At 49.1% G+C, this 15,640-nt stretch overlaps 1 protein-coding gene and 1 pseudogene across 1 annotated transcript; both read right to left on the bottom strand.

Annotated features, from left to right (window-relative positions):
- Positions 1 to 3,955: 3,955 nt before the first annotated feature.
- On the bottom strand, positions 3,956 to 4,586 carry LOC122147793 (annotated as a pseudogene).
- Positions 4,587 to 5,480: 894 nt separating this feature from the next.
- LOC109104410 (olfactory receptor 1M1-like) lies at positions 5,481 to 6,479 on the bottom strand. The gene has a single exon (XM_042771864.1). It carries the CDS (start codon positions 6,459 to 6,461, stop codon positions 5,481 to 5,483), a length of 981 nt encoding a protein of 326 aa, XP_042627798.1. The 5' UTR covers positions 6,462 to 6,479.
- Between the last annotated feature and the right edge of the window lie 9,161 nt (positions 6,480 to 15,640).

The following is a 15,640-nucleotide window of genomic DNA, read 5'->3' as shown; positions in this document are numbered from 1 at the left end:
TGGGGACCATCACTCCTCTTGCATCTCCGATCCAGAGGAGTAACCCACGGAAAGCGCTGGGCCCTCTTCAAAGAGCATAGTCAAAGAGTGGGCCTCCCCCCGACCAGATGTCGATCTCAGCATTGGAGGAAGAGCTGTCAGATGAAGATTCAGATGTGCTGCCGCCCTCTGGGACGGTGGCAAAGCCTGAATTGGATCCGGAGATGACAGCTATGCTTTCCCGGGCCGGCGAGAGGGTAGGGCTCGAGTGGAAATCTCCACTGCGTCTCGAGCCCTCGAGGCAGGATGATTGGTTTCTCAAGGTGGCGCGCGCTGGTTCTCAGCACCCCACCCTGGTGCCTTTCTTCCCGGAAGTGCATGACGAGCTCACCAGGTCATGGATGGCACCTTTTACTGCCAGAAACCGGCTGGTGGGCTCCTCCTCCCTCACCACCCTCGATGGCGGTGCATCGAAGGGGTATTCAGTGATTCCTCCAGTGGAGCGGGTGGTAGCGATGCAATTGTGTCCTAAGTCTGCCTCCTGCTGGCGGGGAGACCCAGTGCTTCCTTCCCGGGCCTATAGGCATTCGTCTGGTCTAACCGGCAGTACCTATATGGCTTGCAGGGAAGCTGCTTCTGCCTACACGCTGTGGTGTTACTGCAGGGTCACCAGGCCAAGGCACTGAAGGACCTGCACGAGGGTGGTCACGATCCAGAAGTTCTGAAAGAACTCAGAACCACCACTGGCCTTGCACTCCGAGCGACGAAGGTCACCGCGCATTCTCTGGGTCATGCGATTTCCACACTTGTGGTCCAGGAGCGCCATCTCTGGCTGAGTCTGGTTGAAATGAGGGACGCCGACAAAGATCAGTTCCTTAAAGCCTGTGTCCCAGACCGGCCTCTTCGGTGAGGTGGTCGAGAACCTGGCCCAGCAGTTCTCGGCTTTACGGGAGCAGACTGAGGCAGTCCAACCTTCTGCCTGGCGGGCAGCTGCTGCCTCCACCCCACACTCACACCCCTCTCCGGCCCGCTCACAAGCCGCCTGAGTTGGGTCCCTGTGTTCCACCTCGCTGCCCCACTGCGGGTGCGGCGGTGGTTCTGTTGGTCCTGCTTGTACGGTTTCTAAGCACCTGGTCAGCGCTACCCAGCCCGTCTCGCTGGCTTCTGCAGACCATCAGCCTCGGCTATGCGATTCAGTTCGCCTGGCATCCCCCCAAGTTCAGTGGTATCCGCTTCACTACAATGAAGGCGTCCGATGCCCCTGTTCTGTGGGTAGAGATCGCAGTTCTACTGGTGAAGGACGTGATAGAGCCGGTCCCTCCAGCCGATATGAGGACGGGGTTTTACAGCCCTTACTTCATTGTACCCAAGAAAGGCAGTGGGTTATGACCGATCTTGGATCTGTGAGTTTTGAACCGGTTCCTTCATCGGCTACTGTTCAAGATGTTGACGCAAAAATGCATCTTCGGGTGCGTCCGTCCCTGAGATTGATTTGCAGCGATCGACCTGAAGGACATGTACTTTCATGTATCGATCCTTCCGCGCCACATACCTTTTCTGTGGTTTGCGTTTGAAGGACGGCATATCAGTACAAGGTCCTGCCCTTCTGGCTGTCCCTGACTCCCCCGTGTCTTCACGAAAGTCGCGGAGGTGGCTCTTGTTCCCCAGAGAGCAGGGTGTTCGCATTCTCAACTATCTAGACGATTGGCTCATACTAGCACAATCTCGGGATCAGTTGTGCGAGCACAGGGACCTGGTGCTCTGGCACCTCAGCCTGTTGGGCCTTCGGGTCAACTGGGGAAATAGCAAACTCTCGCCAACACAGAGGATCTCTTTTCTCGGTATGGAGTTGGATTCGGTTGAGCTCGGCCTGTTACATGTGAGACCGCTCCAGCACTGGCTTTATGGCTGAGTCCCGAGGTGGGCGTGGTAGCGCGGCACTCACTGGGTCCAGGTTACACTGGCCTGTCGCCAAACCCTCACCCAGTGGTCAGATCTTGCGGGGGTGCCCCTAGAGCAGATCTCCAGGCATTCTGTGGTTCACACGAATGCCTCCACCATCAGCTGGGGGGCCACGTACAACGGGCACATCAGTTGCCTGGAGTTGTTAGCAGTGCGCCTTGCCTCGAAACGGTCTCAAAGGTGGTGAACCTGCAAGCGCTGCCCCTGGAGGAGGCAGACCCAGCCCTGGCTTTGCTCTGTCCCGTCCAAGCATTGAGATGCTATGTAGACCGGACACAATGCTTCAGGACCTCAGATCAGCTCTTTGTCTGTTACGGAGGCCGGCAGAAGGGGAATGCCATCTCTAAGCAGAGGATGGCCCACTGGATTGTGGATGCCATAGCCCTGGATTATCAGGCACAGGGTGTGCCCTGCCCGTTGAGGTTGCGAGCTCACTCAACTAGAAGTGTTGCATCCTCCTGGGCGCTGGCTCATGGTGCCTCGGTGACAGATATTTGTACAGCTGTGGGCTGGACGACCCCTAACACGTTTGCTGGGTTCTATAGCCTTCGTGTAGAGCCGGTATCCTCCTGTGTTCTCACCTCAAACGGGTAGTGGCTCCGAGAAGCCCCGGTTAGTGTCGGTTTGCTAAAACTGCTCCAGAGTGTCCGTACTGTAGACCCTGTTGAGATCCTCCATCACCCTAGGCAGCTGGATGCGGCTGAACATCCGGCACCAGGCCTTCATGATGAATCCGTAAGAACCATGGAGGGCTGGTTTCCATATTGAGACCTAAGCGGTACTCATATGCATATAGTCCACGGTATAGCCTTAGAGCCCTTGTTTCCCCGGCAGACTTCTGCCTTTCCAAGAGGGTTTGAATCACCTCAAATTTCTCCATATACACCTAAACGGATGCTATATGTGTATTTGCTCCTGAGACTTCCTTCGGAAAGGATGGGGCTTCCGCAGCGTCCCTGTTCCAAGCGGAATGGGTACGTTTTCCCAGTGTTATCCAATCTCACCCAGTGAGGTAGTGCTTTGACAATGGTGAGTGGAACTACTTGTTCCGAGCCCCGTCCTACACCTAATGGGAGCACAGGCGGCTCGCACAGGGCACTGGAAGGGGCAGCACCCATGGCGCATTGGTAGGGATCCCATTTTCGTCGGTCACCGATGTGGTGTCGAGAGTGACCGACTGAAAGGGAATGTCTCGGTTACGTATGGTAACCCTCGTTCCCTGAAGGAGGGACTGGAGATGCCACGTCCCATCGCCATGGTTGCTGTACCACCGCTGAGCCGCCGGGTCTCCGGCACAGCTCCTCAGTGAAAACCTTGTATGCATTGCACCTGCTGCCTTATTATACTAACGCTGTGATCAGCGGCAGCTGGATGCAATAATTGCATGCCAATGTGCATTGGCTCGTTAAGTTTACACTCAAAGTAGATTGGTCTATCGAAGCGATATCCCATTTTCGTCGGTCACCGACGTGGCGTCTCCATTCCCTCCTTCAGGGAACGAGGGTTAACATGCGTAACCGAGACGTTGTATTATGTTATTGAACGTCGCTCCTGGAGAGCAACTTTGTTGCAGAGTTTAGTTCCAGCACACAAAGGTTTCTAGTGATCCTGATGACCTTGATTAGCTAGTTCAGGTGTGTTTAATCAGTCGGTGCCGGTGTAACTAGACAAAGATGGAGCAGTAGGATATAATAACAGCAAAGGAACCCAACAGTATTGCAAAGGCATAGGATGTGGGTTGGAATACTAGCTATACACAGTGCATACCAGTGTTATAATAGAAACATGATCACATTAACAGTCTCAGTTTTTTATATCTGACAGTGACAAAATTACCATGTAGTTCTTAACCTCTAAAATAGTACATTTAAGACTCCTATGCTACAAATTTTGTGGATAAAATGGATGATATCTTATATCTTCTCACAGTTACTCTGCTAATTTAGTATACTTACATCTACAAAATACTATTTTGTCTTTGTTGTTTCTTCTAATGTATGCCTGCTGTAATAAATTACACACATACAGTTGATACATACACTTTTGTTGGAATAAATAGGGGATTCATTTAAACTTTTATCCTTTTAAGTAAGGTCAAACAGTAAGGTTAAACAGTAAATGAGGGGGTTGATCATGGATAGAAACAGACTATACAGCAAAATAATGACTAATCGCAAATCAGTGCTGAAGTTGATGCCAATGTTGCTAGACAAATAAATAAAACACCTGGGTAGAAAATAGAGAGCAATTATGATGAGCTGAGGACTGCAGGTGGAGAAAGTCTTCAGCCTTCCCTGAGCACTCAGTAAACGCAGAACTGCTACAATGATGGCACATTAAGAGAAAACAATAAAGGCCAGAAGACCCAGCAACACAACCATAGCAAATGCAAATGATAGCACTGTACGGTGCCCTGTAGAAATGTGATCACAGTAACAGTGTGTAAATGTGTTTTCTGCACAGTAAGGCAGAGGGTAAGCCCTTATTGTCATTATTAAAGGGCATGTTTGTAATAGCACCTATGCAGAGAAAGAAAGATAGAAAATGTTTAACTTTGTAACTATATTAGGATATCTTAGGGGATTACAGATGGCTACGAGTGTTGCTGTTGTTATTCCTACAGTCTCTCCCAGAAACTGACCCATCTCAATGTCATTGTGTTATTTGCAACATATTCCCTTGTATCAGTTTATCTTGTGAAACTGATACTTTGAAGTGTTACTTTTAGAGAGGTTACCCCTAAACAAATGAGATAATAACAACAATTAAGAAATTAAGATTTAATATGTGACATTCTTTATCAATAAACAGGATTACCTTAAAGGGTTAGTTCACCCAAAAATAAAAATTCTGTTATTAATTGCTCACCCTCATGTCATTTCCCTTATGGGATTGAAACGACATGAGGGTGAGTAATTAATGACAGAATTTTCATTTATGGGTGTACTAACGCTTTAAGCATCAATAAATTGATATCTTAGTTAATGTTTAGATTGTATTCTTTTATACAGCAAATACAGAAATAACAAGTTGAGACACCGTAACAGAGAGACAATAAAAAGAACCTTATTAGCAGATCTTAAGCATACTTATGTGAAAATGGATCCTTGGTTAGCATTATTTGGAACATGATATGAACAAACATGACAGTTAACAGCATTTGGGTGTATGAAACCTTAGGGTAACATGAAATATATCAGCATAATACTGACTGCTCACAAAAAAATCATTCAAATATCTTGCACAATTTTCTGTCTATTTTGTTGTTTTATCTTCGAGTCAGAAATTAAGAACACAGTACATACACACTCTTAAAATCAGATAAATAAACTGCATATCACTGCTGTTCACCAACATACATTATGTCTCAAACACCCGTTCATGTTAGTAGTGTAGTAGTGAATTTAACTATTTTCTGCTCATACACTTATTTTCCACATAATGAATCTAAAAATATTAATGAAAAAAAAAATATATATATATTTTTCATATAGGTTATTTAATTTCTAATGATGGAAGAACACAAACAATCATTACAGTCATTTTAAAATGCTCTTTCTAATTGGCACAATTCTGTTTTTAAGCACTTTTCGAATTAAGACTCTGATTTCAGCTGTGTTTAAAACATAAATAATGGGATTTAACATTGGCGGAAGAGTAAATGAAAGAGATACGCTGATGACTCTGGCATTGGGAGTGAGAGAAGTAATTGCTGAAGCAATAAAAAGGCATATTACAGGAAGAAAGAATATTCCGACCAACAAAAGGTGTGAAACACAGGTCTTCAGTGCTTTTAAACGTGCTTCCCAAGTTGTAATTTTACTTAAGGCAAAAAAAATCCCCATATATGACAGGACTATAATGCAGAATGGTGCTATAAGGAACAAAGCAGCAATGAGGTTATTAAAAAACACATTAATGCTATTGTCGTTGCATGCCAACCTCAACACTGGTCCATAGTCACAAAAAAAATTCTGTACCACATTAGATTTACAGATTGAAAGTCGGGTCATCAAAGACGTTGACAGGGCCACAAGAGAAGTGTTAAATGCCCATACTACTAAAAACACTAAAGACATGACAGTATTATTTAGTAGGGCATGATATCTCAATGGCAGACAAATTGCAATGAAGCGATCAAGTGCAAGAACAACAAGAGTGACACTTTGCAGAGTAATAAAGAAGTTCACAAAAAACATGTTTGCCAAACAAGCATTGTAGGAGATGTACTGTGAGTCAGAAAAAAAAGTTTTCATCATGTTAGGAATCACTGCATTAGTTTCACCAATATCAGCCAAGGCCAAATTAAATACACCAATGTACTTTGGACTGTGCAGGTTTCGTTCAAGAGCAATAATGAGAAGCACTATAGAGTTCCCAATCACAGCAATAAAATATGTGATAAATAAAAAGATATAGTAATAACTGCTGTACGGTATATCTGAAAGTCCAATAATGAAAAAGTATTCAGGTCGAACAATGGACATATTCTGAACAAAACTTGCATTTAAAGTACTCATGGCAGCTTTGTGTTTGATGTTTTTAAAAAAATCTGAAAATAGAAATTACCATGAAGACTTAAAGTTTAGGCACGTCACAAAATTGTCATCTTACTCTTCTAACAACTATTTTCAAATGCTGAAATTATACCTTTATGAAAAGCTTCTGCGTAATATTTCAATCACAATCCTGTATACATAAGGTTTTAGAGCCAGAGCAAATGATGACTGTGAATGTCTGAACACTTGTGAGCTGCTTTGAATATTACTCCACTGAAAATGCTTATCCTTATTCTCTTATGTTGCGAAGATCATTGGGAATTTGCGTCATTGAATCCAAATATATCTTCTGATTCATCTCTTGAGAGCCTTCAGACAAATGATGTAATACTACTTTGCTTATGTAAATGTTCTGGCCACTGCTTTAGCTTTAAAGGTAGACTTAATTGTGTCCTTTTCTCCCCAAAATTATGCCTCTTTGTGAATGTCAAGGTATATTTAGATGATTACTTCATATTTAGAAGTTAAGACAAAATCATCAATTCTACTAATTTTCCACTTAATTATATTATCTGATGGACATTAGTAGTTTTCAGCGCTATCTCCCTGTGATTTCACATCCGAGATCGCTGTTATGACAATGATTGGCTTCAGATACTTCACTCATATTACATGATCATTATTCCCTCCCTAATTAGATGGATCTGCATCCTTTGATCCTTCCAAGGCCGAATGCATCACAGGAGTACAACCCCTTCAGAGAATGCAGCGCCTGATTTGGGGCCGAATGTGGATTGCATTTTATATATTGAAGATTTTGTTTATAGTGATTGGTGGTTTTAGTGTTAGGTTGATTCTATTTATGATTTGGTTTATTAATTTTTTGATTTATTCATATTATAATCAATGTCACAGTTCCTGTTGCATGCATGCTCTCTTAAGTAGCCAAGATCGCTTGTGTGGGTATTTGAACAGGCCCACTCCATTCTCATTAGATTGCTTTAAAAATGCAAAAAGAATATACTTAACGGTTTTATGTAAAGAAATACAAAATAATCATGTGGATACAATGATATTTCACCAAGTGTACACATTTGGATTAAAAGTTATTATGTACATTGTTTAGTCAAGCCCCCGGACCACATAAACCAGAGCAAACGCAATTGAATATGTTCAGGTATGCGTCTAATTATTCTATTCAAAATATCAATAACCACTCATTGATTTTGCACTCCAGAGAGAATTTAAGAAATTACTGTCATTGGAACAGAATTTCATTATAATCATAAGCAGTGGTCAAATATCAAAGCTGGCCAATCCAATGATACACAGTTCCCTATCTGTCGGTCACTACAAGTTTTGTCGAACGACATATGGGGTCTCACTTGGGAGGCCAATCATCTCTGAGTTTAAGAGAAAACGGCAATGAAAATTGGCAAGTGGATTTAACATACCTGAGCCACTCCCCATGCCCACGGGTATAAATAGGCGGCAGGTGCATCCACTCACTAGATTTTTGCTTCGAAGCCGAGTGGTTGTATACTCCACAAAGCCATTCATCTGCTGTGTGTCGGGAAGCTGTTCTGGTTGGCAGTACGGCGCGAACAGCGGTGTCTCTTTCAGCGATTTGGGCGCTTCAACTAAAAGAGCAGATTTCCTAAAAGAGCAAATCGCGGATGATTCGCATCTTTTTAAAGACGCCGTTTTGTCCGTGTACTTCTGTATGCGGTTGTTTCCTGTTCTCTGACAACGGCCACAAGCATTGTCTTCCGTGTCTGGGCATTCAGTACGCTGAAGACGCAGATGGTTCATGCACACACTGCGTGTGACCATGGCAACGCCGCGATCGCGTCTCTCCTTTCATAAAGGGAAAGGAGCAGACCCCTCTGTCACTTCCCGTTCTGGTTTCTCTGCCACGGGCAGAGGACCGCCGGCTAGTGCTCTGGGAGATTTGAAGATGACAGTGAGAGCTTCTCTGCCGGGCCATGCCCCACGGACCTCTTACCCCTTCCGCAGTGTTTGTCCTGTGTGGCTGCTGGGTGATTCTGTTGGGCTGTCTTACGGCAGTCCCAGCAGGTCATTCAGTTTGCCGCCGGGGATCAGATGTCGATTGCAGCATCGGGGATGGGCTATTGACCTAAGATTCGGTGGGGCTGCCCCCCTCGGGTGTTGTTGCCACTGCCGAATTGGACCCAGAGTTGACAGCCATGCTTGCCCGGGCAAATGTGAGCATCAGGATGGAGGTGAAAACACCACCCAGCCCTGAGTGCTCATGGCTGTTCAATTGGTTCTCGGTGTAGAGCGCGGCTCACAACTGCGTTTTGCTCTGGTTCCTTTCTTCCCGGATGCGCATGAGGAAATGATGTAGTCGTGGATGGCCTCTTTTTACGGCCAGTAGCTGCTCGTTTCCTTCCTCTGTCCTCACTACCCTCAATGGCGGGGCAGCTAGGGGGTGCGTCGACATTCCCCAGCAGGAGAGTGCGATTGCGGTGCACTTGTGTCCGCAAAATGCCGCCACTGGGAGGAATAGTCTGCGTCTCCAGTCCAAGGCCTGTAAGCTGTCGGCCGCTCTCGCTGCCAAGGCTTACAGTGCTGCGGGCCAAGCTGCCACTGCCCTGCATGCCATGGCTACCCTGCAAACTCACCAAGCCAAGGCTTTAACAAATGCATGAGGGTAGAACCAACCCGAGGTTGATGCAGGAGCTGCGCACGGTGACTGACCTCACCCTTCCGGGCGACGGAAGTCACGATGCAGTACCTCGGGATGGCGATGTCCACTCTGGTGGTCCAGTAGTGCCGTCTCTGGTTCAGCCTGGTCTGTATGAGAGACGTTGACAAAGTGCACTTTCTTGACGCTCCCATCTCCCAGGCTGTCCTGTGTGGCAACGCTGTCAGGGGCTGTGCCCAGAAGTTCTTGACAGAACAACAGCAGATTGAGGCCATACAGCACATCTTGCCCCCGACGTGATCCTCCGGTTGCCACCATTCCGTCGCGGGCAGTGCCTCAGCCTGCTCGTCGCCATGAGCACCCCCCTGCATCCTCCACACCAGCTCCGCCCCGTGCTGAGAGTTCTTCGAGGCCGGGCAACTCGGAGATGTGGGAGACTGCTCTTCAGGGGCTGGCGGAGACAGCGCCACTCCTTCCCCTGGAGGAGGGCCGGGTGGAGAATCCTCAGTTTTCTTTTCTTTCTGTTCCGCCGCTGGTCCGACGACCGGCGGCACCCACATTTTCAATAGAAGAGCAATTTCCCTTTCCTCTGAGTTGCAAGGCTCGTGGGTTGACAATGAGCGACGCACTGCCTCCTCATTCTCACCCACGACACCCCCTTTCGCCAGTGGTCAAGAGGTCGCTGGTCGGAGACGCAATGCCTCTCCGCACGTCTCTGGCCAGTTCCTCCGGGAACACGTGGAGTTTTGCTGTGATGACTCAGAACGCGATGCTTTCTGGGCCATCGAACACAACTCCCCATTGCTGCACCACTGCCGACTGTCCCTTTGGTGTCACTTGTACGGAGTTTGGGGGCATGGCTTGCGCTGCCCAACCCGTCGCGCTGGCTCATTCGGACGGTTCGACTCGGTTACGCGATTCAGTTCACCCGGCGACCTCCCAAGTTCACTGGCGTTCTCGAGACTTTGGTGGCAGCCCGGGACGCCTCTGTCTTGGAGATTGCTGTCCTGCTGGTGAAGGATGCAATTGAGCCGGTCCCTCCAGCCGAGATGAGGAGCGGGTTTTACAGCCCCTACTTCATCGTACCCAAGAAAAGTGGTGGCCTTCGACCTATCCTGGATCTGCGAGTCTTGAATCGGGTCCTGCACAAGCTCCTGTTCAAGATGTTGATGCAGAAACGTATTATCAAATGCGTCCAAGCCCAGGATTGGTTTGCAGAGATCAACCTGAAGGACGCATACTTTTATGTCTCGATCCTCCCTCGTCACAGACTGTTTCTGCGGTTTGCATTCGAGGGTCAGGCATGGCAGTACAAGGTCCTCCACTTCGGGCTCTCCCTGTCCCCCCGTGTCTTCACGAAGGTCACGGAGGGCGCCCTTGCCCCACTGTGGGGAAGTGGGCATCAGGATTCTCGATGACTGGCTCATTATGGCCCGGTCCCGAGAGGAGTTGTGCGATCACAGGGACTTGGTGCCCCGGCACCTCAGTCAGTTGGGGCTTCAGGTCAAACGAGAGAAGAGCAAGCTCTCCCCTGCGCAGAGAATCTCTTATCTCGGTATGGAGTTAGACTCGGTGAGTATGACAGCACGTCTCACCAGCGAGCGTGCCCAGTGCTGAACTGCCTGAGTTCCTTCAGAGGCAGGACAGTGGTACCACTGAAACACTTCAGAGGCTCCTGGGGCATATGGCATGCGCAGCTGCAGTCACGCCGCTCGGGTTGCTTCATATGAGACCACTTCAGCACTGGTTACACACCCGAGTCCCGAGATGGCATGGCACCATGGTACACATTGTGTCACCATCATACCGATGTGTCGCCGCCTATTCAGCACCTGGTCGGACATTGCTTTTCTACGGGGAGTTGTGAGATTGGATGGAGTGTTGGTGCATGTTGTTGTCACAACAGATGCCTCCAACACGGGCTGGGGCGTGACATGCAACGGGCAGGCAGCCTCAGGGTCCTGGACAGGACCTCGACTGCTTTGGCACATCAACTGTCTGGAGTTGCTGGCAGTGCATCTAGCTTTACGGATGTTTCGGCTGCTGTTGCTAGACAAGCACATGTTGGTCCGCACGGACAACACTGCGGCTGTTTCTTACATCAACCGGAAGGGCGGTCTACGATCATGTCGCATGTCTCAACTCGCCCGCCATCTCCTCCTCTGGAGACAGACGCGGCTCAGGTCGCTGTGTGCTATCCACATCCCGGGGGAGCTCAATCGTGCAGCCGATGCACTCTCACGACAGCTCACTTTCCCCGGGGAATGGCGACTCCATCCCCAGACGGTCCAGCTGATCTGGAGTCGATTAGGGGAAGCCCAGGTAGACCTGTTTGCTTCCCACGAGTCCTCCCACTGCCAGCTGTACTATTCCCTGTCCCAGGCCCCCCTGGGCATGGATGCTCTGCACACAGCTGGCCTCAGGCTCTACACAAGTATGCATTTCCCCCAGCGAGCCTGCTCGCACAGACACTGTGCAAGTTCAGGGAGGACGAGAAACAGATCCTGTTGGTTGCGCCTTACTGGCCCACCCGGACCTGGTTTTCAGAACTCATGCTCCTCGTGACAGCCCCTCCCTGGCACATCCCCCTGAGGAGGGACCTCCTCTCTCAGGGGCTTGGCACCATTTGGCACCCGCGTCCAGATCTTTGGAACCTCCTCGTGTGGCTTCTGGATGGGACATGGCAGACCTAAGTGATCTGCCACCGGCGGTGGTAGACACTGTCACTCAGGCTAGAGCCCCCTCCACGAGGAAGGCCTGTGCTCTGAAGTGGAGTCTGTTCACGAATTGGTGTTCTTCTCACCAAGAAGACCCCCGGAGATGCTCGGTCAGAGTCGTGTCTTTCTTTCCTGCAAGAAGGTTGGAGCGTAGGCTGTCACCCTCCGCCTTGAAAGTGTATGTGGCTGCCATTGCAGCCCATCATGATGCAGTGGACTGCCGGTCCCTGGGGAGGCATGACCTGAACATTAGGTTCCTGAGGGGTGCCAGAAGGTTAAATCCTCCTAGGACACCCCTGATTCCCTCCTGGGACCTCTCTATTGTTCTGGCTGGACTTCAGAGGGGTCCCTTTGAGCCGCTGAATTCAGTCGAGCTTAAGTTCCTGTCTCTCAAGACAGCGCTCCTGGTCGCGCTCACTTCCATCAAGAGGGTTGGGGACCTCCAAGCATTTTTGGTAAGTTAAGAGTGCCTTGTGTTTGGGCCGGCCTACTCTCACGTTGTCCTGAGACCCCGGCCTGGATACGTGCCCAAGGTTCCACCACTCCCTTCCGAGACCAGGTGGTGAACCTGCAAGCGCTGCCCCTGGAGGAGACAGATCCAGCCTTGGCGTTGCTGTGTCCCGTAAGAGCACTTTGCTTATACGTGGACCGCACCCAAAGCTTCAGAAGCTCTGAGCAGCTCCTGGTCTGCTTTGGAGGTCAGGGAAGGCTGTCTCCAAGCAGAGGTTGGCCCACTGGATAGTGGATGCCATCGCCTTGGCGTACCATTCCCAAGGTGAGCCGTGCCCCCTGGGGGTGAGGGCCCACTCCACACGGAGTGTGGCCTCCTCCTATGCGCTGGTGCACGGCGCCTCTCTGGCAGACATCTGTCAAGCTGCGAGCTGGGTGACAACTAATACCTTCGCAAGGGTTTACAGCCTTCGTGTAGAGCCAGTTTCTTCCTGTGTGTTGGGTAACAGGTAATTGGTGGGAAGGGCTGGCTGGGTGTCATGCTTGCTGCGCCATTCCCCTGAACACGGGGATTAGAGCGACTTTCTTCTCCCAGTAGAGTCCCCCGGTTGGCGTACCCTGGTCGAGCATCCTCCAGCACCCTCGGCGGTCAGACTTGGCGGAGCAGTCTGCCGCCAGGCCCAGCACTGGTGTTAGCATGCCCGGAGTTCCGGTCCGCCCCTGTACTGGGCTAGAAGCCATATGGCTTGATTCCCTATGGGAAATCCCATATGTGTATTCTTCCATGGTAAGGTTTGCCTCTTGGCAAACCCGTGTCTTCCCTTGACAGACCTGCTCTGTCAGTCTCTTCTGGCAGCTGTTCCATCCCTACTCTAAGGTAGGACCTGCCTCAGAGACCCATTCCATATGTAGTACTGCCCCCTGGGTCAGTCCATATTAGTATCTCCACATGTCACCTCCCTACAGGTAGGATGTGGTCTCCGTAGTGACCTTTTAATAAGGCTCGCTTCCCCATTGTCTTGCCAAGCTGTAAGAACAAACAGGGAAGATTTGAAGCAATCTTTCTCCAAAGGTTGAAATCCCTTCCACTAACTTTGTGTGGGCGGAACAGCAGCGTGGCTTTCTCCAGTAGCGATGTACTCACCCTTTGGCCCCTTCGGTACCAAGGTCAGTGAATTTGCGCTGGGGCTTTGGGAAGGTTATGACCTTAAGCATAGCTTTTGTGGGACGCCGCGGCTTGCTGTCAATTGCAGCGCCACAGGGTTGTGACGGTGTTCGGGTTGTGGTGTTTTCCATAGGACCCCATATGTCGTTCGACATAACTCGTAGTGACCGACAGACAGGGAATGTCCCCATGCCACAACCCTGAACCATTCGCTGTTGCCGGGACACGTTCTCGGCTCCTCAGCGTAAAACCTAGTGAGTGGATGCACCTGCCGCCTATTTATACCCGTGAGCACAAGGAGTGGCTCAGGTATGTAAAATCCACTAGCCAATTTTTTATTGGCGTTTTCTCTTAAACTCAGAGATGATTGGCCTCCCAAGTGAGACCCCATATGTCGTTCGACATAACGTCTCCGTTCCCTCCATCAGGGAACGAGGGTTATGTACGTAACCGAGACGTTTCTCAAAATCAAATAAGAACTCATAATTATTTATAAATCTTATATTAAAGGGGTCATATGATGCGATTTCAAGTTTTCCTTTCTCTTTGGAGTGTTACAAGCTTATCATGAATAGATAAGTTCCCTAAAGTTGTAAAGACTAAAGTCTCAAACCCAAAGAGATATTCTTATGAAAGTTAAGACTCTTCCACGCCCTCCTAAAATGCTTCTTTTAAACACGCCCCCACATGTCTACAACAGGATGTGGGAAGATTTGCATTACACCGTCCAAATGTTAACGCAAAGATAGAAGGCGTAACTTTATTGTTGCTGCCACCACTGCCGTCATGTTGTGAAGATACTGTGTGTTTCATGGGCAAAAGCGAAAATACTTTGGTTGGCCTTCCAAAAGAGGACATGACTAGAAATCAGTGGTTAAGTTGTATTTACAATACTGTTCCCGCCCTGTCGGTTGATGTACGAAACAGCCGCAGTGTTGTCCTTGTGGACCAACACGTGTTTGTCCAGCTGCAGTGGCCAGAACTGCCGCAAGGCTACATGCACTGCTAGCAGCTCCAGACAGTTGATGTGCCAAAGCAGTCAAGGCCCTGTCCAGGACCCCAGCCTGTATGGGAGGCATCTGTCATGACAATGACATGCTGGGACACTTGTTCTAAGTGCACCCCGTAGAAAAGCAAGGTCTGACCAGGAGCTGAATAAGCACCAACACATCGGCGTGATGGTGACATGATGTGTACCATGGCACCATGCCCATCTCAGGACTCGGGAGTGTAACCTGTGCTGAAGTGGTCTCATATAAAGCCATCTAATGGCATGACTGCGGCTGCCCCAGGAGCCTGTGAAAGTGTTTCAGTGGTACCACCGTCCTGTCTCTGAAGGAACTCCGACAGTTCAGCACCGACTGAGCACGTTCATTGGTGAGACGTGTCATCATACTCAACGAGTTTAACTCCATAATGAGAAAATAGATTTTCTGCATGGGGGAGAGCTTGCGCTTCTCTATGTTGACATGAAGCCCCAACTGACTGAGGTGCCAATGCTCCAGGCCCCTGTGATCGCACAACTCCTCCCATGCCCGGGCCATGATGAGCCAGTCAGGTAGAGCCCGAAGGGGAGGACCTTATACTGCCATGCCCGACCCTTGAACGCAAACTGTAGGAATGATCTGTGTTGAGAAAGGATTTAGACATGAAAGTATGTGTCCTACAGGTCAATCACTGCAAACCAATCCTGGGCTTGAATGCATTTGATAATATGTTTCTGTGTCAACATTTTGAATGGGAGGTCAAAATGTTGTAAAACCCCTTCCTCATCTTGGCTGGAGGGACCGACTCGATTGCATCCTTCACCAATAGGACAGCAATCTCCTCGCGCAAAACAGAGGTGTCTCAGACTGTCAAAGTCTTAAGAATGCTGCTGAACCTTGGGTGGTCGCCTGGCAAATTGAATTGCATATCCAAGTTGAACCATCCGAACTGGCCAGCAGGATGGGTTGGGCAGATCAACCACGCTCCCAAACTCCATACGAGTGGCACCAAAGGTAAAGTCTACGTACCTGTGGTGGTGCAACAATGAGGAGTTGTGCCTGGTGGCCTAGAAGGCATCGTGTTCCAAGTCATCAAAGCAAAACTCCCCGCATCCCGGGAGGGACTTGTCATAGACGCATGGAAAGGCATTGCATCTCTAAAACTCGACCTCTTGTTCACTGGCAAAAGGGGGTCTTGTGGGTGAGGATGAGGA

This window comes from Cyprinus carpio, chromosome A15, assembly GCF_018340385.1.
Source record: "Cyprinus carpio isolate SPL01 chromosome A15, ASM1834038v1, whole genome shotgun sequence".
Taxonomy (NCBI): domain Eukaryota; kingdom Metazoa; phylum Chordata; class Actinopteri; order Cypriniformes; family Cyprinidae; genus Cyprinus; species Cyprinus carpio.
This window is presented reverse-complemented; position numbering and strand designations above follow the sequence as displayed.

What these genes read in the sequence shown, in the direction of transcription:
- LOC109104410 (XM_042771864.1), bottom strand. Translation starts at nt 6,461, where the DNA reads ATGAGTACTTTAAATGCAAGTTTTGTTCAGAATATGTCCATTGTTCGA.